Source organism: Coregonus clupeaformis, chromosome 21, assembly GCF_020615455.1.
Source record: "Coregonus clupeaformis isolate EN_2021a chromosome 21, ASM2061545v1, whole genome shotgun sequence".
Taxonomy (NCBI): domain Eukaryota; kingdom Metazoa; phylum Chordata; class Actinopteri; order Salmoniformes; family Salmonidae; genus Coregonus; species Coregonus clupeaformis.
Window position 1 is genome coordinate 15354072 of NC_059212.1, and position 25780 is coordinate 15379851.

General features: G+C 44.9%; 1 protein-coding gene and 1 pseudogene across 1 annotated transcript in view; one reads left to right on the forward strand and one right to left on the reverse strand.

Moving 5' to 3' along the window:
• Nucleotides 1-24291, forward strand: part of LOC121535222 (beta-1,4-galactosyltransferase 2-like) — a 75909-nt gene extending 51618 nt beyond the window's left edge. The window contains exons 6-7 of the mRNA XM_045206124.1: nt 8363-8467; nt 20953-24291. Of these exons, the coding sequence (XP_045062059.1) occupies nt 8363-8467; nt 20953-21103 (256 nt within the window). The 3' untranslated portion in view covers nt 21104-24291. The remainder of the gene's footprint in view (nt 1-8362; nt 8468-20952) is intronic.
• Nucleotides 3782-5583, reverse strand: LOC121535221 (annotated as a pseudogene).
• Nucleotides 24292-25780: the final 1489 nt, after the last annotated feature.

The window sequence follows — 25780 nt, forward strand, 5'->3', positions numbered from 1 at the left end:
AAAAGTATTTAGTCAAATCAAATCAAATCAAATCAAATCAAATTTTATTGGTCACATGCGCCGAATACAACAGGTGCAGACATTACAGTGAAATGCTTACTTACAGCCCTTAACCAACAGTGCATTTATTTTAAACAAAAAAGTAAGAATAAAACAACAACAAAAAAGTGTTGAGAAAAAAAGAGCAGAAGTAAAAATAAAGTGACAGTAGGGAGGCTATATATACAATAGAATAAAGTGACAGTAGGGAGGCTATATATACAGGGGGGTACCGTTGCATAGTCAATGTGCGGGGGCACCGGCTAGTTGAGGTAGTTGAGGTAATATGTACATGTGGGTAGAGTTAAAGTGACTATGCATAAATACTTAACAGAGTAGCAGCAGCGTAAAAAAGTATGGGGTGGGGGGCAGTGCAAATAGTCCGGGTAGCCATGATTAGCTGTTCAGGAGTCTTATGGCTTGGGGGTAGAAGCTGTTGAGAAGTCTTTTGGACCTAGACTTGGCACTCGGTACCGCTTGCCGTGCGGTAGCAGAGAGAACAGTCTATGACTAGGGTGACTGGAGTCTTTGACAATTTTGAGGGCCTTCCTCTGACACCGCCTGGTATAGAGGTCCTGGATGGCAGGGAGCTTTGCCCCTGTGATGTTACTGGGCCGTACGCACTACCCTCTGTAGTGCCTTGCGGTCAGAGGCCAAGCAGTTGCCATACCAGGCGGTGATGCAACCAGTCAGGATGCTCTCGATGGTGCAGCTGTAGAATTTTTTTGAGGATCTGAGGACCCATGCCAAATCTTTTTAGTCTCCTGAGGGGGAATAGGCTTTGTCGTGCCCTCTTCACGACTGTCTTGGTGTGTTTGGACCATGATAGTTCGTTGGTGATGTGGACACCAAGGAACTTGAAGCTCTCAACCTGTTCCACTACAGCCCCGTACGATGAGAATGGGGGCGTGCTCAGTCCTCTTTTTTTTCCTGTAGTCCACAATCATCTCCTTTGTCTTGGTCACGTTGAGGGAGAGGTTGTTGTCCTGGCACCAGCACGGCCAGATCTCTGACCTCCTCCCCTATAGGCTGTCTCATCGTTGTCGGTGATCAGGCCTACCACTGTTGTGTCGTCGGCAAACTTAATGATGGTGTTGGAGTCGTGCCTGGCCATGCAGTCATGGGTGAACAGAGAGTACAGGAGGGGACTGAGCACGCACCCCCTGAGGGGCCCCCGTGTTGAGGATCAATGTGGCAGATGTTATGTTACCTACCCTTACCACCTGGGGGCGCTCCGTCAGGAAGTCCAGGATCCAGTTGCAGAGGGAGGTGTTTAGTCCCAGATCCTTAGCTAAGTGATGAGCTTTGAGGCACTATGGTGCTGGAATGCTGAGCTGTAGTCAATGAACAGCATTCTCACGAGGTGTTCCTCTTGTCCAGGTGGAAAAGGGCAGTGTGGAGGCGAGATTGCATCATCTGTGGATCTACATAGCGGTATGCAAATTGGAGTGGGTCTAGGTTTCTGGGGATTATGCTGTTGATGAGCTATGACTAGTCTTTCAAAGCACTTCATACAGACGCTAGTGCCAATGGTCGGTAGTCATTTAGGCAGGTTATCTTAGAGTTCTTGGGCACGGGACTATGGTGGGCCCGTTTGAAACATGTTGGTATTACAGACTCAGTCAGGGACATGTTGAAAATGTCAGTACACTTGCCAGTTGGTCAGCACATGCTCGGAGTAATTTTCATCATAGGTACACGTCAACTATGACAGACAAATTGAGAAAAAAATTCCAGAAAATCCCATTGTAGGATTTTTTATGAATTTATTTGCAAATTATGGTGGAAAATATGTATTTGGTCACCTACAAACAAGCAAGATTTCTGGCTCTCACAGACCTGTAACTTCTTCTTTAAGAGGCTCCTCTGTCCTCCACTGTTACCTGTATTAATGGCACCTGTTTGAACTTATTATCAGTATAAAATACACCTGTCCACAACCTCATACAGTCACACTCCAAACTTCACAATGGCCAAGACCAAAGAGCTGTCAAAGGACACCAAAAACAAAATTGTAGACCTGCACCAGGCTGGGAAGACTGAATCTGCAATAGGTAAGCAGCTTGGTTTGAAGAAATCAACTGTGGGAGCAATTATTAGGAAATGGAAGACATACAAGACCACTGATAATCTCCCTCGATCTGGGGCTCCACGCAAGATCTCACCCCGTGGGGTCAAAATGATCACAAGAACGGTGAGCAAAAATCCCAGAACCACACGGGGGGACCTAGTGAATGACCTGCAGAGAGCTGGGACCAAAGTAACAAAGCCAACCATCAGTAACACACTACGCCGCCAGGGACTCAAATCCTGCAGTGCGAGACGTGTCCCCCTGCTTAAGCCAGTACATGTCCAGGCCCGTCTGAAGTGCATTTGGATGATCCAGAAGAGGATTGGGAGAATGTCATATGGTCAGATGAAACCAAAATATAACTTTTTGGTAAAAACTCAACTCGTCATGTTTGGAGGACAAAGAATGCTGAGTTGCATCCAAATAACACCATACCTACTGTGAAGCATGGGGTTGGAAACATCATGCTTTGGGGCTGTTTTTCTGCAAAGGGACCAGGACGACTGATCCGTGTAAAGGAAAGAATGAATGGGGCCATGTATCGTGAGATTTTGAGTGAAACCCTCCTTCCATCAGCAAGGGCATTGAAGATGAAACGTGGCTGGGTCTTTCAGCATGACAATGATCCCAAACACACCGCCCGGGCAACGAAGGAGTGGCTTCGTAAGAAGCATTTCAAGGTCCTGGAGTGGCCTAGCCAGTCTCCAGATCTCAACCCCATAGAAAATCTTTGGAGGGAGTTGAAAGTCTGTGTTGCCCAGCGACAGCCCCAAAACATCACTGCTCTAGAGGAGATCTGCATGGAGGAATGGGCCAAAATACCAGCAACAGTGTGTGAAAACCTTGTGAAGACTTACAGAAAACGTTTGACCTGTGTCATTGCCAACAAAGGGTATATAACAAAGTATTGAGAAACTTTTGTTATTGACCAAATACTTATTTTCCACCATCATATGCCAATAAATTCATAAAAAATCCTACAATGTGATTTTCTGGAGAAAAAAAATCTCATTTTGTCTGTCATAGTTGACGTGTACCTATGATGAAAATTACAGGCCTCTCTCATCTTTTTAAGTGGGAGAACTTGCACAATTGGTGGCTGACTAAATACTTTTTTTCCCCACTGTACATACAGTGCATTCGGAAAGTAGTCAGACCCCTTGACTTTTTCCACATTTTGTTACGTTACAGCCTTATTCTAAATATGATTAAATAGTTTTTTTCCCTCATCAATCTACACACAATACCCCATAATAACAAAGCAAAAACAGGTTTTTAGAAATGTTTGCCAATTTATAGAAAATAAAAAACTGAAATAACATTTACATAAGTATTCAGACCCTTTACTCAGTACTTTGTTGAAGCACCTTTGGCAGCGGTTACTGCCTTGAGTCATTTACATTTTAGTCATTTAGCAGACGCACTTATCCAGAGCAACTTACAGGAGCTATTAGGGTTAAGTGCCTTGCTCAAGGGCACATCAACAGATTTTTCACCTAGTCGGCTCAGGGATTAGAACCAGCGACCTTTCGGTTACTGGCACAACGCTCTTAACCCCTAAGCTACCTGCTGCCCCTGCCGCTACCTGCATTCAACTGAAATGTCTTCCGCATTTAACCCCACCCCTCAGAGAGGTGCGGGGGGGCTGCCTTAATCGACATCCATGTCATCGGCACCCGATGCTAAGGCTTGTGCTTCAGTCAGAAACAGAAATGATTCTAGCTAGTTCATTGCTGGAGTGAGTAACTGACGGCATAAATAATGAGGAAGTTAATTAGCGGGGATAGCTTTGTCTCGACTCTGGTGTGGCTGGGGTGATAATCCACAGAGAGAAACTGGCTACAGGAACAAAACTGCCTGCTTTACCTTTCCTGCCAAAAGCTTAAACTGATGAGGGAAAACAATTGCCAGATGAACACCCCGTCCTATCAGCACATCTACAACAAACATCATCTGCAACTCCAAAGATTGATCAAGGCTGAAACAAAAACCTCTAGAGACCACAAGCCTTAAAATGAAACTCAGAAATAGTGTAGAAAAAAGGAAATCCAGTTTTAAAATATTTTATTCAAAATAAAATGTTTATGCCCACACCAGGTGGTCATTTTGAGGAGTGCCCAAAATTTAGACAAGGCGTAAAGTATCTAGGGGACCAGGATGGCGCATCCCCTTCACCGGTGACACTCAAGCTGGACTTGAGGACAGATGTTCTAAATAGTCAGATGGATGCTGAGGTCCTAGTCCTGCTCCATGGGCTCCTCACAGGTCCCCGTGTCCAGGCTGCCGCTCTCCATGGCGCCCTCTCAGGAGTACTGCTGGAGGGAGCAGGGGCTCTCTCTTCCCTGGCTCTGCTCTCCTCACTGCTACTGCTGCTGACGCTACTGCTGCTGCTGACTGGATCACTGCCCTTATCGCTGTCCCGGGCCTCAGGGCTCTCCAGGACGCCAGCAAGGGCCTGCTGTTCTGACTGGTCCATGTCATTACATTCCTCTTGGGAGCCACAAGGAACCTCCCTCTCTGCCTGCTCGTTCTCCCCGGGGTCTGCTGATGGCTCCAACTGTGTGCTCGATGGCTCTTGGTCTTCACAAGTCCCAGCAGTACTGGGAGCCTCACTTTTCTTCTTGTCGTCATCCTCCTCCTCCTGGACAATGGACTCTTCCACTTTCGACAAACTGTCAGTGTGGCCGGGTCTGAGGGTGTCCCCCTCCTCCTCTTCATCCTCCTCATCCTCTTTGTTGAACTTGAGCCTCTTCACCTCGTGTTGCTCCGCCTCCATATCCTCCTCTTCATCGTCCACATGGTGCTTGTTCTTCACAGAGCTCCCCAGGGTACTTGATGCCGACACCTCACTGGAGGGTTTGTCGTGTCCCTGCTCTGTGGTAGGATCTTTGTTTTCTGTACTGTCCGGTAGGCCGTTTGTCGCTAGAGAGAGCTTTGGTCTGTTCAGCGGCCTGGGGGTCCCTGGGCCATTCACTTTCCTCTCTGTAAAAGCAGATGAGTTCCCAGGCAACATAACACCATTCATTCTATTCACACCACTGCATCCGTTTTTCTCTGAAGTAGGATGCACACAGCTGACCACCATCACATTCTTCTCAACACCTCTGAGGAATTTCTCTGTCCCTGTGTAATTCCTCTTGGGTTCTGTAAGCAGCTCACACAAACGCTGGATCGTAAATGGAATTCCATTGTATCCATTCACAATCTTCAGTATCCTCTCCTTCATGTCCTCAAATGGAATGGACTCCACATTGGGATTGGCTACCCCCCTTTGATCGGGTGCTGAGGCTTTGAAGTCGTCCATCACCTTCTCCATTTTGAAGAGGAAATAGCTTTTAAACTGGGACCACTGAACAATGGTTTCTCCAGTCTTCGCAACATGACACAGAAACTGGTCCAGCAGGGGAGCCACTTCTTTCTTCCCTTTATTGTCAAAGTCTTTGAGCGCCTCTTGGAGTGAGTCAATTTCCATCATGTTGAGTCTTCTTGGGTATGAAGCTACAAGCTTGGCACACCTGTATTTGTGGAGTTTCTCCCATTCTTCTCTGCAGATTCTCTCAAGCTCTGTCAGGTTGGATGGGGAGCGTTGCTGCACAGCTATTTTCAGGTCTCTCCAGAGATGTTCGATCGGGTTCAAGTCTGGGCTCTGGCTGGGCCACTCAAGGACATTCAGAGACTTGTCCCGAAGCCACTCCTGCGTTGTCTTGGTTGTGTGCTTAGGGTCATTGTCCTGTTGGAAGGTGAACCTTCGCCCCAGTCTGAGGTCTGAGCGCTCTGGAGCATGTTTTCATCAAGGATATCTCTGTACTTTGCTCCGTTCATCTTTGCCTCGATCCTGACTAGCCCCTGCCGCTGAAAAACATCTGTAGGGATGGTGCCAGGTTTCCTCCAGATGTGATGCTTGACATTCAGGCCAAAGAGTTCAATCTTGGTTTCATCCGACCAGAGAATCTTGTTTCTCATGGTCTTAGAGTCTTTAGGTGCCTTTTGGCAAACTCCAAGCGGGCTGTCATATACCTTTTACTGAGAAGTGATTTCTGTCTGGCCACTCTACCATAAAGGCCTGATTGGTGGAGTGCTACAAATATGGTTGTCCTTCTGGAAGGTTCTCCAATCTCCACAGAGGAACTCTAGAGCTCTGTGAGAGTGAGCATTGGGTTCTTGGTCACCTCCCTGACCAAGGCCCTTCTCCCACGATTGCTCAGTTTGGCCGGGCGGCCAGCTTTAGGAAGTGTCTTGGTCGTTCCAAACTTCTTCCATTTAAGAATGATGGAGGCCACTGTGTTCTTGGGGACCTTCAATGCAGCAGAATTTTTTTGGTACCCTTCCCCAGATCTGTACCTCGACACAATCCTGTCTCGGAGCTCTACGGACAATTTCTTCGACCTCAAGGCTTGGTTTTTGCTATGACATGCACTGTCAACTGTGGGATCTTATATAGACAGGTGTGTGCCTTTCCAAATCATGTCCAATCAATTGAATTTACCACAGGTGGACTCCAATCAAGTTGTAGAAACATCTCAAGGATGATCAATGGAAACAGGATGCACCTGAGCTCAATTTCAAGTTTCATAGCAAAGGGTCTGAATACTTATGTAAATATGGTATTTCTAAAAACCTGTTTTCACTTTGGCATTATGGCATTATATTATTGTGTGTAGATTGCTGAGGAAAAAAATGCATTTAATCAATTTTAGAATTAAGGCTGTAACGTAACAAAATGTGGAAAAAGTCAAGGGGTCGGAATACTTTCTGAAGGCACTGTAGCTACCTCAATTACCTCGTACCCCTGCACATCAACTCGGTACTGGTACTCCCTGTATATAGCCATGTTATTTTTACTCTTCATTGTTATTCGTTATTCACTGTGTATTTATTCCTTGTGTCACTATTTCTATTTTAATTTTATTTTTTATCTTTAACTCTGCATTGTTGAAAAAGGACCCGTAAGTTAGCATTTCACTGTTAGTCTACGCATGTCTGTTGAAGCATGTGACAAATAACATTTGATTTGAACCTATACGAATTTTTCTCTCAATTTCCCTCACTTAATCCTTAGTGTGGTTGTTTCTGGGTCATGAATACACAAGGGGATTACTTCGAATCCACTCTCTGCATTATGTATTACCAAGCCATCTCTCTGGTGTTACTGGAAGAAAATACACAAACCCTAACACAACACAAATACCCTAACACACACACGGACACAAATACACGCACAGACAGACAGGCACTCACGTGAGCACACACACACACACACACAAAGACACTGTATATGTTATTGATCTCCATGTACTCCAGAGAAGGAGGGAGGTTCAGCGAGAGGCACCAGCTAGCTTAGCGACCCAGCTGAAGCAACGTGATGATCACATGACAAATGCAGGGAGGGTCATTTTTTTCTCCAGGGGCTTCAAACGGATAAAGAGCCAAGGGGGGATATTATAATGACCTGATTTGTTCAAGCAATCCAGCAGCTGGAAGCAGCATTTTACTCAAACAAATGGCTTTGTTTTCCAAGACAGTTAGCATGGCGGCTTAGGCTGGTCTCTTCAGGAACGCTAAGAGACACTTAATGGGAAGAGCCTGGATTCTCTTCAATCTGTTCTACTGAATTTGTTTTCGTAAATGTTTTCTTTGACTTGCTTGGCATTTTCTTCTCATCTGGGCTAATGAGGCTTTGATGGCGGGATGCAGAAGCAATGTGTTTTGCTGTTTGTTTGTCAGTCAGTAAGAGCGAGGCCCACAGATACAAACTGTCAGGCTTGGCTGCACCAATAACACAGGAGATTTTGCATGAATCAGAGCATTACAGAGAGAAATAAAACCATTTCATCCCATCTTGGGGACCAAACATTGTAAACACCCAAACGGTTCCATATCGCTCCGTAAATGAATATAATTTCTTATTTTCCTCCCTCTAGGTCTAGGATAGGCTTTAGTTTGTACAGATTGGTTGTCTACAGTCAGTGCCTTGCGTTACCCCATTTGTGTTGCATTACAGCTTAACTTGAGATTGCTATTACAGTGTCTCGTCATGGCTGGCATTGCTACAGCTGTTTTGGAGCAGTTATGACTTATATTTCTATGGCTGTAAGTGTGATCATGGTCGCTTCCCAAATGGCAACCGACAGTATTTCCTATGTAGTGTACTTTTTTTGACCAGGGCCCATAGTGCACTATGTAGGGAATAGGGTGCCATTTGGGACGCAAACTCTAAATGATTCTTTCTAAAGCATGACTCCTCTGTTGTAGGATCACCCTCAATGGGATGAAGGTGGTTCGACCGGACGTACGGATTGGCCGCTACAGGATGATCAAACACGAAAGAGACAAGCACAATGAACCCAACCCACAAAGGTTTGCATTTTATTCCTGTATTTTCCTCCCTAGACACTAGCCTGGCCTCAGATTAGTTTGTGCTGTCAACAATGACATAGAAGTTGGCAAGACAGCACAAACAGATCTAGGACCAGGCTACATTTTCCTCCCTAAACACAACATTCGTTCTAACTACAGAAGGTACAGAAAGTGCAGTTTCTGGAGCTATTGCTCAGTTACCAAAGTTGGCTTTTTGATCAAGGTTGTCTCACACATTATACTACCATCTTATGGTTGAAGGCTGCTTTAAGATGAATCCCCCATCTCATATCCCATAGATTTGGCAGGAAAATAACACCTCACAACACCCCTCATAGAAATGGATTATCATTGTTTATTCACTGCTAAGAGGGCTCTTTCATGCATGAATAGCCAACCCATCAATGACTCTAAAAAGAGCAGATCGATAACAGCATGGCTATATGCAGCGCTGTTAGTTGTGATTGTTCCCAAAGCCCAGAACCCTACAGGTCTGAGCTGCAATTTGCAAAACATTTATTGCATAGCATGAGTGGACTTACTTTTGTAGCTCTTTATCAGAAGCAGGCTTTTTGTAGTAGTTAAACGTCCTTTCTAAGTGTAGCTGGAATTTAGACCGAAAGGATTTGACAAATGTGATTGATTGACGTTATTACATTTGCCAAGGTCCCGTCTTGCGCTGCGCAGAATATCAGATCTTAACAACGATTGGAGAAGTGTTTAGCATCACCAGTACCACATCCTTATGATATATATCTTGTCAAAAATGCAACATGACTTAGGAAGGCCACCAAAGATTCAGAAATGTCCATTCCCAACAACAACATTTTCCGTCTAGATAGAACTGCCAAAGGGGGCGGAGTTGCAATCTACTATTTGCATCCTGTAGCACTAACTCCAAAAAGTTTTGGGACACTGTAAAGTCCATGGAGAATAAGAGCACCTCCTCCCAGCTGCCCACTGCACTGAGGCTAGGAAACACTGTCACTACCGATAAATCTACAATAATCGAACATTTCAACAAGCATTTTGCTATGGCCCTCTCCACCGGCTACCCCCCCATCAGCTCTGCACCCTCCGCTGCAACTTGCCCATGCCCCCCCCCCGCTTCTCCTTCACCCAAATTCAGATAGCTGATGTTCTGAAAGAGCTGCAAAATCTGGACCCCTACAAATCAGCTGGGCTAGACAATCTGAACCCTTTCTTTCTAAAATTAGCCACCGAAATTGTCGCAACCCCTATTACCAGCCTGTTCAACCTCTCTTTCGTATCGTCTGAGAACCCCAGAGATTGGAAAGCTGCCGCAGTCATCCCCCTCTTCAAAGGGGGTGACACTCTAGATCCAAACTGTTACAGGCCTATATCCATCCTGCCCTGCCTTTCGAAAGTATTTGAAAGCCAAGTTAACAAACAGATCACCAACCATTTCGAATCCCACCGTACCTTCTCCGCTATGCAATCTGGTTTCCGAGCTGGTCATGGGTGCACCTCAGCCACGCTCAAGGTCCTAAACGATATTATAACCGCGATTGATAAAAGACAGTACTGTGCAGCCATCTTCATCGACCTGGCCAAGGCTTTCGACTCCGTCAATCACCGCATTCTTATTGGCAGACTAAATAGCCTTGGTTTCTCAAAGGACTGCCTCGTCTGGTTCACCAACTACTTCTCAGATAGAGTTCAATGTGTCAAATCGGAGGGCCTGTTGTCTGGACCTCTGGCAGTCTCTATGGGGGTGCCACATGGTTCAATTCTTGGGCCGACTCTATTCTCTGTGTATATCAATGATGTCGCTCTTGCTGCTGGTGTCTCTCAGATCCACCTCTACGCAGACGACACCATTTTGTATACATCTGGCCCTTCATTGGACACTGTGTTAACAAACCTCCAAACGAGCTTCAATGCCATACAGCACTCCTTCCGTAGCCTCCAACTGCTCTTAAACGCTAGTAAAACTAAATGCATATCTCACTGGTCATCCCCAAAGCCAACACCTCCTTTGGCCGCCATTCCTTCCAGTTCTCTGCTGCCAATGACTGGAACGAACTGCAAAAATCTCTGAAGCTGCAGACTCTTATCTCCCTCACTAACTTTAAGCATCAGTTGTCAGAGCAGCTTACCGATCACTGCACCTGTACACAGCCCATCTGTAATTAGCCCACCCAACTACCTCATCCCCATATTGTTATTTATTTTGCTCATTTGCACCCCATTATCTCTATTTGCACAACATCTTCTGCACATCTATCATTCCAGTATTAATACTAAATTGTAATTATTTTGTACTATGGCCTATTTATTGCCTTACCTCCATAACTTACTACATTTGCACACACTGTATATATATATTTCTATTGTGTTATTGACTGTACGTTTTGTTTATCCCATATGTAACTCTGTGTTGTTGTTGATTTTATCGCACTGCTTTGCTTTATCTTGGCCAGGTCGCAGTTGTAAATGAGAACTTGTTCTCAACTGGCTTACCTGGTTAAATAACGTTTTTTTTTATTTTTTATGACTGCAAACAGAGATCTATACACTACCGGTCAAACATTTTAGAACAGCTACTCATTCAAGGGGTTTTCTTTATTTTTGAAAACTATTTTCTACATTGTAGAATAATAGTGAAGACATCAAAACTATGAAGTAATACATATGGAATCACGTATTAACCAAAAAAGTGTTAAACAAATCAAAATATATTTTATGTATTAGAATCTTCAAATAGCCACCCTTTGCCTTGATGACAACTTTGCACACTCTTGGCATTCTCTCAACCAGCTTCATGAGGTAGTTACCTGGAATGCATTTCAATTAACAGGTGTGCCTTCTTAAAAGTTAATTTGTGGAATTTCTTTCCTTCTTAATGTGTTTGAGCTAATCAGTTATGTTGTGACAAGGTAGGGGGGTATACAGAAGATAGCCCTATTTGGTGAAAGACCAAGTCCATATTATGGCAAGAACAGATCAAATAAGCAAAGAGAAACGACAGTCCATCATTACTTTAAGACATGAAGGTCAGTAAATCCGGAAAATTTCAAGAACTTTGAAAGTTTCTTCAAGTTCAGTCGCAGAAATCATCAAGCGCTATGATGAAAGTTCATTAGTGTTACCAGCCTCAGAAATTGCAGGCCGAATAAATGCTTCCCAGAGTTCAAGTAACAGACACATCTCAACATCAACTATTCAGAAGAGACTGTGTGAATCAGGCCTTCATGGTCGATTGCTGCAAAGAAACCACTACTAAAGGACACCAATAAGAAGAGACTTGCTTGGGCCAAGAAACACGAGCAATGGACATTAGACCGGTGGAAATGTGTCCTTTGGTCTGGAGTCCAAATTTGAGATTTTTGGTTCCAACCACCTTGTCTTTGTGAGACGCGGTGTGGGTGAACGGATGATCTCTGCATGTGTATTTCCCACCGTAAAGCATGGAGGAGGAGGTGTTATGGTGCGGGGGTGCTTTGCTGGTGACACTGTCTGTGATTTATTTAGAATTCAAGGCACACTTAACCAGCATGGCTACCACAGCATTCTGCAGCGATATGCCATCCCATCTGGTTTGGGCTTAGTGGGCCTATCATTTTGTTTTTCAACAGGACAATGACCCAACACACCTCCAGGCTGTGTAAGGGCTATTTGTCCAAGAAGGAGAGTGATGGAGTGCTGCATCAGATGACCTGGCCTCCACAATCACCCAACCTCAACCCAATTGAGATGGTTTGGGATGAGTTGGACCGCAGAGTGAAGGAAAAGCAGCCAACAAGTGCTCAGCATATGTGGGGACTCCTTCAATACTGTTGGAAAAGCATTCCAGGTGAAGCTGGTTGAGAGAATGCCAAGAGTGTGCAAAGCTGTCATCAAGGCAAAGGGTGGCTACTTTGAAGAATTTGTTTAAAACACTTTTTTGATTACTACATGATTCCATATGTGTTATTTTATAGTTTTGATGTCTTCACTAATATTCTACAATGTAGAAAATAGTAAAAATAAAGAAAAACCCTTGAATGAGTAGGTGTTCTAAAACTTTTGACCGGTATTGTATATGAAAATATGTTCATGTTTCCGCCCTAACTATGGGAGTTGTTTGCCCAAAGACGGGAAGGCAGGCGACAAGTTTAGGTCCAAAATAAGCCCATAGAAACACATTGGGCTTATTTCGGCAAGAGTGAAACCTCTCGCTTTGCCGCTTCCTCTCTGCTGCAAAAGATACAAGTAGGAATGTCTGACTGAAATACGGGACACATCGACTTAAAATAGTGGTGTTTGAATTTGTAGCTATCCTGCACACATAAGTATGTGGACACACATTCAAATTAGTGGATTCGGCTATTTCAGCCACACCCGTTGCTGACAGGTGTATAAAATCGAGCACACAGCCATGCAATCTCCATAGACAAACATTGGCAGTAGAATGGCCTTACTGAAGAGCTCAGTGACTTTCAACGTGGCACCGTCATAGGATTCCACCCTTCCAACAAGTCAGTTCGTAAAATGTCTGCCCTGCTAGAGCTGCCGCAATCAACTGTAAGTGCTGTTATTGTGAAGTGGAAACGTCTAGGAGTAACAACGGCTCAGCCGCGAAGTGGTAGGCCACACAAGCTCACAGAACGTGACCGCCGAGTGCTGATGCGCGTAGTGCATAAAAATAGTCTGTCCTCTGTTGCAACACAAACATAGGCACAGACACATGGATACACACACGATAACATTCGCACTATACACACGTACACATGGATCTTGTGTTGTAGATATGTGGTAGTGGTGGAGTAGGGGCCTGAGGGCACACAGTGTGTTGTGAAATATGTGAATGTATTGTAATGTTTTTAAAATTGAATGAACTGCCTTAATTTTGCTGGACCCCAGGAAGAGGCAGCAGCTAATGGGGATCCATAATACATACAAATACAAATACTGAGTTCCAAACCTCTGGAAACAACGTCAGCACAAGAACTGTTCGTTGGGAGCTTCGTGAAATGGGTTTACATGGCCGAGCAACCGCACACAAGCCAAAGATCACCATGCACAATGCCAAGCGTCGGCTGGAGTGGTGTAAAGCTCACCGCCATTGAACTCTGGATCAGTGGAAACGCATTCTCTGGAGTGATTAATCATGCTTCACCAACTGGTAGTCCGATGGACGGATCTGGGTTTGGCGGATGCCAGGAGAACGCTACCTGCCCGAATGCATTGTGCCAACTGTAAAGTTTGGTGGAGGAGGAATAATGGTCTGAGGCTGTTTTTCATGGTTCGGGCTAGGCCCGTTAGTTCCAGTGAAGGGAAATCTTAACACTACAGTATACAATAACATTCTAGACGATTCTGTGTTTCCAACTTTGTGGCAACAGTTTGGGGAAGGCCCTTTCCTGTTTCAGCATGACAATGCCCCCATGCACAAGGCTTTGGTCCATACAGAAATGGTTTGTCGAGATCAGTGTGGAAGAACTTCACTGGCCTGCACAGACACGCTGACTGCAAGCCATGCCTAATCACCCAACATCAGTGCCCGACCTTACTAAAGCTCTTGTGGCTAAATTGAAGCAAGTCCCCGCAGCAATGTTCCAACATCTAGTGGAAAGCCTTCCCAGAAGAGTGCAGGCTGTTATAGCAACAAAGGGGGGGCCAACTCCATATTAATGCCCATGATTTTGGAATGAGATGTTTGACGAGCAGCATGGTGGTGGCAGCATCATTCTGTGGGGATGTTTTTCAGCGGCAGGGACTGGGAGACTAGTCAGGTTTGAGGGAAAGATGAACAGAGCAAAGTACAGAGAGATCCTTGATGAAAACCTGCTCCAGAGCGCTCAGGACCTCAGTCTTGGGCGAAGGTTCACCCTCCAACAGGACAACGACCATAAGCACACAGCCAAGACAACGCAGGAGTGGCTTCGGGAGAAGTCTCTGAATGTCCTTGAGTGGCCCAGCCAGAGCCCAGACTTGAACCCGATCTAACATCTCAGGAGAAACCTGAAAATAGCTGTGCAGCGACGCTCCTATTCCAACCTGACAGAGCTTGAGAGGATTTGCAGAGAAAAATGGGAGAAACTCCCCAAATACAGGTGTGCCAAGCTTGTAGCGTCATACCCAAGATGACACGAGGCTGTAATCGCTGCCAAAGGTGCTTCAACAAAGTACTGAGTAAAGGGTCTGAATACTTATGTAAATGTGATATTTCAGTTTTTTTTTTTATACATTTGCAAAATTTCTAAATGCCTGTTTTTGCTTTGTCATTATGGGAAATTGTGTGTAGATTGATGAGGGGAAAAAAACTATTTAATCCATTTTAGAATAAGGCTGTAAGGTAACAAAATGTGGAAAAAGTCAAGGGGTCTGAAAATCTTTCCGAATGCACTGTACATTATTGGGTCATCTAGTATAGGACATGCTATCAGAAATGAATTACAAGGCTTTTTGTGTAGAAGTCAAAAGTGTGTAACGTCAGCTAGGCTACTTTTGTATGGGTCAGAGTAATTGCTTGCTGAATTGACACCAATTGAGTTATATAAATCATAAGAGCAGAGTCAGGGTCGGTCACGTTGGCTTTATGACAATCAATACATCAGAGGCTGATTGAATCTGTCACTGACTCACTGTGTGATAGACATACAGTGAGGGAAAAAAGTATCTGATCCCCTGCTGATTTTTTATGTGTCACGCCCTGACTCAGGGGACTCTTATATGTTGAGTCAGGGTGTGAATATTCTATGTTGTGTTTATCTATGTGAATGATCTAGTATGTGTAGATCTATGTTGGCCGGTGTGGTTCCCAATCAGAGGCAGCTGTCGCTCGTTGTCTCTGATTGGGGATCGTACTTAGGCAGCCTATTGGCACTCGTTAGTTGTGGGATCTTGTTCCGTGTTTAGGCTAGTTTTGTGTTCAGCCTTTGGACTTCACGTTTCGTTTGGTTTGTTGTTTTGTCATGTGTTTATTCGTTGTAAATAAACATGTATGCATATCACGCTGCGCCTTGGTCTGACCCGTCCTTAAACGAATGTGACAGAAGATCCCACCAAACACGGACCAAGCAGCGTGCCCAGGAGCAGACAGCCTGGACATGGGAGGAGATCCTGGACGGAAAGGGATCCTGGACATGGGAGGAGATTCAGGCTGGGATGGATCGCCGTCCTTGGGAGGAGACAGTGGAGGCCTGGTATAGAGAGGAGCAACGGCAACGCATAAGGCGCCGGCCGAGGAAGAAGCCCGAGAGAAAATGTTGGGGGGGGGGCTAAAAGGGTGGTCGGGGAGCGATGGAGAAGAGCCCCGACCACTGTACTCGTGGGGGCTCAGGGTGGAGTCCTCACGGGAGGAGGACTGGGCGCAGAGAGTGAAAGACTGGTACAGTCGGAGATCTCTGACGTCAGTTCCCAGTCCGGTACACCTCGTTCCTGCTCCTCGCACCAAGGCAGTGGTGCATGTTCCCAGTCCGGACTTCACGTTTCGTTTGGTTTGTTGTTTTGTTGTGTGTATATTTGTTGTAAATAAACATGTATGCATATCACGCTGTGCCTTGGTCTGACCCGTCCTTAAACGAACGTGACCGTATGTTTGCCCACTGACAAAGACATGATCAGTCTATAATTTTAATGGTAGGTTTATTTGAACAGTGAGAGACAGAATAACAACAACAAAATCCTGAAAAATGCATGTAAAAAATTTTATAAATTGATTTGCATTTTATTGAGGGAAATATGTATTTGACTCCTCTGCAAAACATGACTTAGCCCTTGTTGGCAATCACAGAGGTCAGATGTTTCTTGTAGTTGGCCACCAGGTTTGCACACATCTCAGGACGGATTTTGTTCCACTCCTCTTTGCAGATCTTCTCCAAGTCATTAAGGTTTCGAGGCTGACGTTTGGCAACTCGAACCTTCAGCTCCCTCCACAGATTTTCTATGGGATTAAGGTCTGGAGACTGGCTAGGCCACTCCAGGACCTTAATGTGCTTCTTCTTGAGCCACTCCTTTGTTGCCTTGGCCGTGTGTTTTGGGTCATTGTCATCCTGGAATACCCATCCACGACCCATTTTCAATGCCCTGGCTGAGGGAAGGAGGTTCTCACCCAAGATTTGACGGTACATGGCCCCGTCCATCGTCCCTTTTGATGCAGTGAAGTTGTCCTGTACCCTTAGCAGAAATCCCCCCCCCCCCCAAAGCATAATGTTTCCACCTCCATGTTTGACGGTGGGGATGGTGTTCTTGGGGTCATAGGCAGCATTCCTCCTCCTCCAAACACGGCGAGTTGAGTTGATGCCAAAGAGCTCGATTTTGGTCTCATCTGACCACAACACTTTCACCCAGTTCTCCTCTGAATCATTCAGATGTTCATTGGCAAACTTCAGACGTGCATGTATATGTCACGATCGTTACAGGAAGCGGACCAAGGCGCAGCGTTGAAAGCAAACATATTTATTATACGAATGATCACACGATCAAAACAACGAAACGTGACGTCCTTGGTTACATAAACAAACCAACACGGAACAAGAAACCACAACACAAAGTGAAAAGACAGACAGTTAAATATGGCTCCCAATCAGAGACAACCAGCTGACACTCGTTGCCTCTGATTGGGAGTCACTCAGGCCAACATAGATATACAAACATAGACTTACACACCCTGGCTCAAGATAACATAGTCCCCAGAGCCAGGGGCGTGACAGTACCCCCCCAAAGGCGCGGACTCCGACCGCGCCAAACAACCACAACAGGGGAGGGACCGGGTGGGCACTCCGCCTCGGCGGCGGATCCGGCTCGGACATGACCCAGGCACGGGTTGTGCTGGACTGACGACGCGCACCCCTGGCTTGGTGCGTGGAGGAGGAACGGGCCTTACCAGGCTGACGACGCACACCGTAGGCTTGGTGCGTGGAGCAGGGACAGGCCGGACTGGGCTGACGGAGCACACCACTGACTTGGTGCGGGGAGCAGGAACGGGCCGGACCGGGCTGACGGGCGCACCCTGACTTGGTGCGGGGAGCAGGAATGAGCCGGACCGGGCTGACGACGCGCACCACTGACTTGGTGCGGGGAGCTTGGATGGGCCGGACTGGGCTGGCGACGCGCACCACCGACTTGGTGCGGAGAGCAGGAACGGGCCGGACAGGGTTGACGAAACGCACCACAGACTTGGTGCGGGGAGCAGGAATGGGCCGGACTGGGCTGGCGACGCGCACCACAGACTTGGTGCGGAGAGCAGGAACGGGCCGGACAGGGCTGGTGACGCGCACCACAGACTTGGTGCGGGGAGCAGGAATGAGCCGGACCGGGCTGACGACGCGCACCACTGACTTGGTGCGGGGAGCTTGGATGGGCCGGACTGGGCTGGCGACGCGCACCACAGACTTGGTGGGAGTGGCAGGAACAGGCCGGCCCGTACTGGGAACACACACCACTGGCCCTACGTGGGGATCAGGAACAGGCCGGACCGGACTGGCAACACACGCCAGTACCTCTCGCCGTGCCTCTACAACCTCCCTCCCCCCTGGTGACCAGTGACTCCCGTAACCTGGCGGCCTCCTCTGCCAACCCGCTGGACCGCTCTATCGTGGCCTCCTGCTGCCCCGACGTCGTGAGCCCCCCCCTAAAAATTTTCTGGGGGTCTCTCCTCCCCGTGGGCCAGGCCTCCATCATTCTCGCCAGACTCTCACCCCACTGCTCCAAAGTCCAACCTCTCTCCTCTTCTCTTGGCTTGGCCCAGTCGAGACTCCTACTCCACTGCTCCCAAGTCCATCCTCTCTCTTCTTCACGCTGCTTGGTCCTGTTATGGTGGTTTCTTCTGTCACGATCGTTACAGGAAGCGGACCAAGGCGCAGCGTTGAAAGCAAACATATTTATTATACGAATGATCACACGATCAAAACAACGAAACGTGACGTCCTTGGTTACATAAACAAACCAACACGGAACAAGAAACCACAACACAAAGTGAAAAGACAGACAGTTAAATATGGCTCCCAATCAGAGACAACCAGCTGACACTCGTTGCCTCTGATTGGGAGTCACTCAGGCCAACATAGATATACAAACATAGACTTACACACCCTGGCTCAACATAACATAGTCCCCAGAGCCAGGGCGTGACAGTATATGTGCTTTCTTGAGCAGGGGGACCTTGCAGGCGCTGCAGGATTTCAGTCCTTCACGGCGTAGTGTGTTACCAATTGTTTTCTTGGTGACTATGGTCCCAGCTGCCTTGAGATCATTGACAAGATCCTCCCGTGTAGTTCTGGGCTGATTCCTCACCGTTCTCATGATCATTGCAACTCCACAAGGTGAGATCTTGCATGGAGCCCCAGGCCGAGGGAGATTGACAGTTATTTTGTGTTTCTTCCATTTGCAAATAATAAATAGTTGTCACCTTCTCACCAAGCTGCTTGGCGTTGGTCTTGTAACCCATTCCAGCCTTGTGTAGGTCTACAATCTTGTCCCTGACATCTTTGGAGAGCTCTTTGGTCTTGGCCATGGTGGAGAGTTTGGAATCTGATTGGTTGATTGCTTCTGTGGACAGGTGTATTTTATACAATGAACAAACTGAGATTAGGAGCACTCCCTTTAAGAGTGTGCTCCTTATCTCAGCTCGTTACCTGTATAAAAGACACCTGGGAGCCAGAAATCTTTTCTGATTGAGATGCAAATCAATTTATAACATTTTTGACATGCGTTCTTCTGGATTTTTTTGTTGTTATTCTGTCTCTCACTGTTCAAATAAACCTACCATTAAAATTATAGACTGATCATTTCTTTGTCAGTGGGCAAATGTACAAAATCAGCAGGGGATCAAATACTTTTTTCCCTCACTGTACAGGCAGACAGAAAGGCAGACAGGCAGCCCGGTTCACTGGAGTTAAGGTATTAAAGTCTCTGATGTTTTAATAATAAGTACATAGAGGAAGGATGCACAAGAAGTCGTCACTGTCTCAAAAACCTGTTTTATTTCCTGAAAAAAACTCCTTATTTTATCCTTGCATTATTATGTTGTATCTATCCTCACGTGAAAAAGCATTATGCCTCCAAAATTACTCTTAGCTCAACAAATTAGCCTTGTTTAACATAATTATGCAGATTCTGCTGCAAACCCAGTCTTACCCTCCACACACCAGGGCATCCTTCAGTGTATCCAGGAGAGAGTGGTTCTAATCTCCTACCACAGCCAGTGTTTACTGTTTACCAACGAGGATGTTTTTGTTGATTAATGTTGACTACCTCTACAGCTCTGTTAATGCCCCCACCCCGCTCTGTTTGGTCAGTAGGAAGTAGGAGATGTGGTTTAGACATGGTAATGAGACATTAGGCTTGCCAAAAGAAGAATGACTACCATTCATCACAAGTCCAAAAGATTAGTTAGCACTGCCTTGCACCGGGGCTCATGCATATTAAATCAGTGGATACAAGGCTTCCTCCTTCCACAGAGTAGCATCATCATCAAATATCCATTCATAAATCATTTCATGTTAAGATGGTTTTATGGCTTTTTTACCTGCTACCTTGCCGAAATGAGTAGACACCAAAACATGAATTAGGGAAGCTTTTAGTGACTTTTAGTGACTTTAGTGCAGTTTTCCATGCTATTACAGTCCATATTTAAGTAATATGTGAGAATATCTCAGATCTCTCCAACACAGGCCTCGTTGTGAGATCATTGAGAGACTGATTAAGTACAGTAGTAGAGCATAGTCAGGCTATTGCTTTTAATCTTCTCTCCTCTTATAGATAAATCTCTCCCCTATCTCTCTCTCTCTCTCTCTCTCTCTCTACCCCCCTCTCTGTCACTCCTTCCCCTCTCATTTAAAGGGCTCTTAGCCTAAAAGTAATTTAGCTTTAATTTAGATTCCAGACTAGATCTCTGTCTATAGAAATCTCTGTTTAGCTGTAACTGACAAGGTGCTGCTGCGGGATTCTTCTTGGGTTGAGTTGGAGTGTGTCGTAATGGGTTAATGTCCAAGCCCTGTGTTGCTCAGTTGGTAGAGCATGGCGCTTGCAACGCCAGGGTTGTGGGTTCAATTCCCACGGGGGGCCAGTATGAAAATGTATGCACTCACTAACTGTAAGTCGCTCTGGATAAGAGCGTCTGCTAAATGACGTAAATGTAATAAAAATACATCTTGTTTGAGCCATTCACTTTTTTTTTGAAGATTTAATATTCACTGCTGGCGCTCTCTGCCTGCACACAGCTACTGAAGCAGTTTATCCATGGCTCTTCTCACATAGTAAAAGGACATCTGAGAAAACCATGGGACATTGTAGCCTTGGCATTGGACAATGGATGACTGTTACAGATGGATGATTCCTGTATTTGTCCTCTGAGTTCCAGTACATGCCCATATCACCACCTATTGGCCAATATGGGAATAACAAGAAACATGCAAAACCAACATGTATGTTAGCCACAATGATGAAAAAGTAAAACATACAATAACATTTCACTGCTTGCTACAATGCTAATATTTCCCTGTAATAATAATGAGTTTTTCCCTCATCTTCTCCAGATTCAACAAGATCCAGAACACCAAGAACACTATGAAGAGAGATGGGATCAGCACGTTAACGTACCGCGTGGTCCAGTTTAAGAAATACCCTCTCTACACCAACATCTCTGTGGAGATCGGCAAACCTCCGCCCCGGCCTTTCAGGGGATAGACAGATCGAGAGACCCGGCCTTGACATGGAGAGGGAGGGAGATGGGGCAGAGAACGGTAATGCACAGCAGAGAGCCTCCATCTCTGCCCCCACCTCTACCTCCCTCAGCCCGAGCCAGACCCAGATTCCCCCCCATCGACATGGGCTAGGAGCCCTCCCAGACCCCTCACAGCCCACTCTGAGTGGGGATACATAGCCATTGCAGTCCAACACTGCCCACAGCTCAACGGTTACGGCAGGCCCCCAACCTGGGACGCTGACTCTGGGGGGACTAATCAGAACATACTATATCGGCACAAAATGAATGTGTACTGTCTGTGCCTGCATCTAACGCAGGCTTTCTCCATTTCCCATGTCTCTGCCGTTGAGAAATGGTTCTGGAGCAGAGCGACATTGTGCACCAACTCCGGTCTCTCTTTGGTCTCTTTCTTTATGTGGATGGAAACAAGTTTGAGAGACATACAGTGAATAAAGACCTCCTGGTTGTGGATGGGTATGACTATCTAAGGAACTGGTTTTGACCTGTTTGTGGAGAAGAGAGGTCCAGTAAATAGAACAGAAGATGAACTTCTGGCATGGTTCTGACAGGTGATCATCAGACGTGTTCTGACGTGTTCTCACTCATAGAGGTTATAGTAGATAGTGATGGGAGTGTAAACCTTTGCTGTTTGACAATGGATTCAATACAGTTTTAGAAGAGGATCATCTCTTGCTCAAAATACAAGACTCTACTAAATGTTTTCTTTTTAGTTTCAAAATAAAATTATAAGGCATTGATAACCTAGTGGTGGAAATTGTGAATACTGTTGATAAGGAGAGTCTAGTATGGTGAATATTTGCATTGTAGCATTCATTCCATCCATTCAAAGGCAGAAGCACACTGCACTGAGGTGATAAGAACAGAACGGAAGTTAGTTATTTCCTCAGGGTGGATTCCCCTAGATTAAATGGAAAACTAGCCCACATACAGTAAGAAAATATCAAATATCATATTACTATTAACACTACCAGTGTATGAAAGCCTTTTAACATCTGAAGTAAGTAAGCTTTTTCTTCTCTCACTCTCTTCTCCTTTTTTTGTACTGCCTAAACACCAAACTGATGCCTTCAGAATTTTTATGAGGGCCAATGATAAGGAATGCTGCATTCTGGGATTTTTAAAAACAACATTCCTGTTGTGTGAAGTGACGTGGAAATCTTTTTGTACTATCAATGGTTTTCTTGACCAGGCTTGAGTCAGTGAGTATTTACCCGTTTCCCTTCTGTTTATTTTTAAGAGCCTTTTAAAGTTTGAGTGCATTTCCCTTTTTTTTCTCGACAACACTCTCCACTGCCTTTTATTCCTCTCTCTGGCTCTTCCATACTTCTCTCTTTGTGCCGTGTGTCTGTGTGAACACCACAATGTTTTTCTGTACTTGGCCGTCTGATGAATACACAGACAGCTGAGTCTGAAGCACACTGCTCCTCTATAGAAATATCAGGAGGACATCAACAATCCTTTCTCTCTCTCATTTCTCTCTTCTCTCTCTCATTCTGCTGCCTTTTCATTTTGGAGTGCGTTACTACTGGTGTGAGTTGCTGTGCCCTTGGAAAAGAGAGCACCTCGCAAAGTGAATACTCTACTCCCCATTCTACACTGGAGACCGATGTCCTTTTACGCTACTCTATTTATCTGTAACTGTCAAATGGATTTACTGTGTATGTACTGCTCCCTGATAGCTGTGGACCACAGGATTTTGAATTTCACATATTCCTGCCTATGGTCCCAGTATAGTATGATTCATCAGGCTGCCAAGCTTCTACTTTTATGTTCCATGCTGAGGGAATAATTCTCCAAAAGGCTAAATATACTACTTGGAACTTTGGGAAGGAGCTTTTATATATAGCTAGCATCATCATTACCTAAAACCTGTTTAACAGAACGAGCTCACTACTGATGTAGCACACAACCCTGAAAATGCTTGGTACTAAAATTTTATTCACTGGTTTCATTAAATGAAATAATTTGGGGGGTTTTCTGCTGATGATGGCTTTTTATCATAACTCCAGTCAAAGATCTTACTGTACAATTGGTGGATATTTGGTTTTCTGTACAGTAGACTACAGGATGTGATTTGTGTACATATCAGACTTGTAGACTCACTCAACAGCTAGTAGTGATCATTACAGGTGCATGGACAGGCATTATCATGTAATTTGTGTTGTTAACAGAGGAAAACATATAATAGAACTCAGTCTGTTCTGTTGACTTGATATCTATATAGAGATCATGACCCAAGTAGGCTACTACAGGAATAATAAATCCTATTGGTTCTATTATATCAATCTAATCATGAATCATATTGGTATATCCATGATATTATCTTATTTGGCCTATAGGCTGTATTCTGCCCCACTACCCCACACATAGTGACTGTGGTATAACATTGTAGGTACTGTATAATACAGATTTAATATGATGCGTATTGACAGGGGGACCTTTCAGCATAAGCTTAGAGACATCCTTCCCAGGACTGTCTCTCTCTCTCTCACAACTCGCCAGCTTTGAATCAGTGATAAAGCACCACTCCTTGTCTGTGTCCCAAATGGCACCCGATTCCCTACATAGTGCACTACGGGGCTCCTATGAGCCCTGGTCAAAAGTAGTGCACTATATAGGCAATAGGGTGCCATTTGGGACACACCCCTCTGTTCCCACCCTCCCCGCAGTCAACTATTATTATCTTCAGTTTGTCCTGGTAATGTATAATTGCGGGGCATCAGCTTTTTTCGTTGACCATGTTTTTGATGCAGCCTTAAGTAGGAAAAGCTGGAAGGTGGAATGCTAATGTGCTGTCCACCCTTTGGAGTGTGTCTGAAGTTCTCTCTTCATCCATCTCCTGTTGGCAGACATTGCACAGCATCCTACTTCTTATACGTTTCAACCAAAGGCTCATTGAGCAATCTTTTCCCTCATTGTCAGAGTTTAAAGGAAGTGGTGGGTAACTGAAAGAGGAACATGATAGGGTGAGGGCATTGGAGAACAACATCAACTACTGACTGCCTCGGGCCTTCAAGCCTGAGTGCATTTTTAAAGATTCACTGTATCTATCTAGGTTTTGTACATTGAATGTTGAAAATGTTATATCTTATATAGAATGCATAATGTCATATCAAACCTACTTTTTCTATACAATCAATAAATCTGATGGTAAATGAGATACACTCATGTGATTGGTTTGTTTTTCCTTGCCAGATGAGAAAATAGGTTTCACATGCATGTTGTCATCTTCGTCCCAAATTGCACCCTATTCCCTTTATAGTGCACTACTTTTGACCAGGGCCCCTTTTGACCAGGGCCCATAGGGCTTGGTCAATTAAGTAGGGAATAGTGGTGCCATTGGGATGGATCCGTCCACAGTCCTGACAAGGGGGCTGATAATAGTTTATTTCCTCCATTGTTTCCAGTTGCCATGGCATTCAAAGAAACTTCTAATACATTTCTCATTCACTCTGTCTTTGGGGCGTAATAGAAAATAGAACATGTGCTGAGACTGAAGAAAATAGAGTGATGGTTAGAAAAACTCCTTCTGCTTTTAAAGACAAAGTGGAATTGGTAGCGGTAAAACATATTTTTTATTTTTTTCTCTCACAAGTAATTAAAATGGTTGAGCCACTGCTGTTCTTTCGACTAGTAAGTATTTATGTCAGAGGGAGGTTAAGAAACACAATCACACTGCATTGCAGCTCAAATTGAAAGGCTAAAACTACTTTGCTTAGACAGAATCTGGCTCTAAGGGGAGGCTACGCCTAGATTAGAAATTGTTTGCATTAGCCAAATTCTAATATAATATCTACTAATAGCAGTCTCGACCAAGTCCCGCTCCCATCAGTGGATGCATTACAAAGAAAGGATAATTCCTAGGTTGTGTTAGAACTATGTTCATACTGTCTCAGAGATAAATCCACAGCATAACTTGGTTGAACAGAAAACGTAACAGTTATTGTTAAGATGCCAGCACTGTCCCCAAACTGTCAACAACAGGGATTTGGGGAAATTGGACAATGAACCGCTGGCATCCCCTTACTGACAAGACATCCAGTGTGTAATAAACATCCTACTACACAACAATGGCACACTGTAGACAGCATAGTTAATGGACATACAAGGACATACAAATACATTTTATTTTCACTTACTGTAAGTTTACATTGGGTTTTTAATGAAAGATGGAGGGAGTTACAAAAGGCATGGATTAAAGATAAACAACGTACAACAATTCAATAACATAATCAAGAGACATATTAGGAGAGTCGACTGGAGAGGTGTAATCAGAGCCTTTCCTGAAATGACAAGGCTTGGATGTTGGCATGTAGTCTATCCATATAGTCTATCCATATAGTCTATCCATATGGTATATCCATATAGTCTATCCATATAGTATATCCATATTGTCTATCCATATAGTCTATCCATATAGTCTATCCATGTAGTCTATCCATATAGTCTATCCATATAGTCTATCCATATAGTATATCCATATGGTCTATCCATATAGTCTATCCATATAGTCTATCCATATAGTCTATCCATATAGTCTATCCATGTGGTCTATCCATGTAGTCTATCCATATGGTCTATCCATATAGTCTATCCATATAGTCTATCCATATAGTCTATCCATATGGTCTATCCAT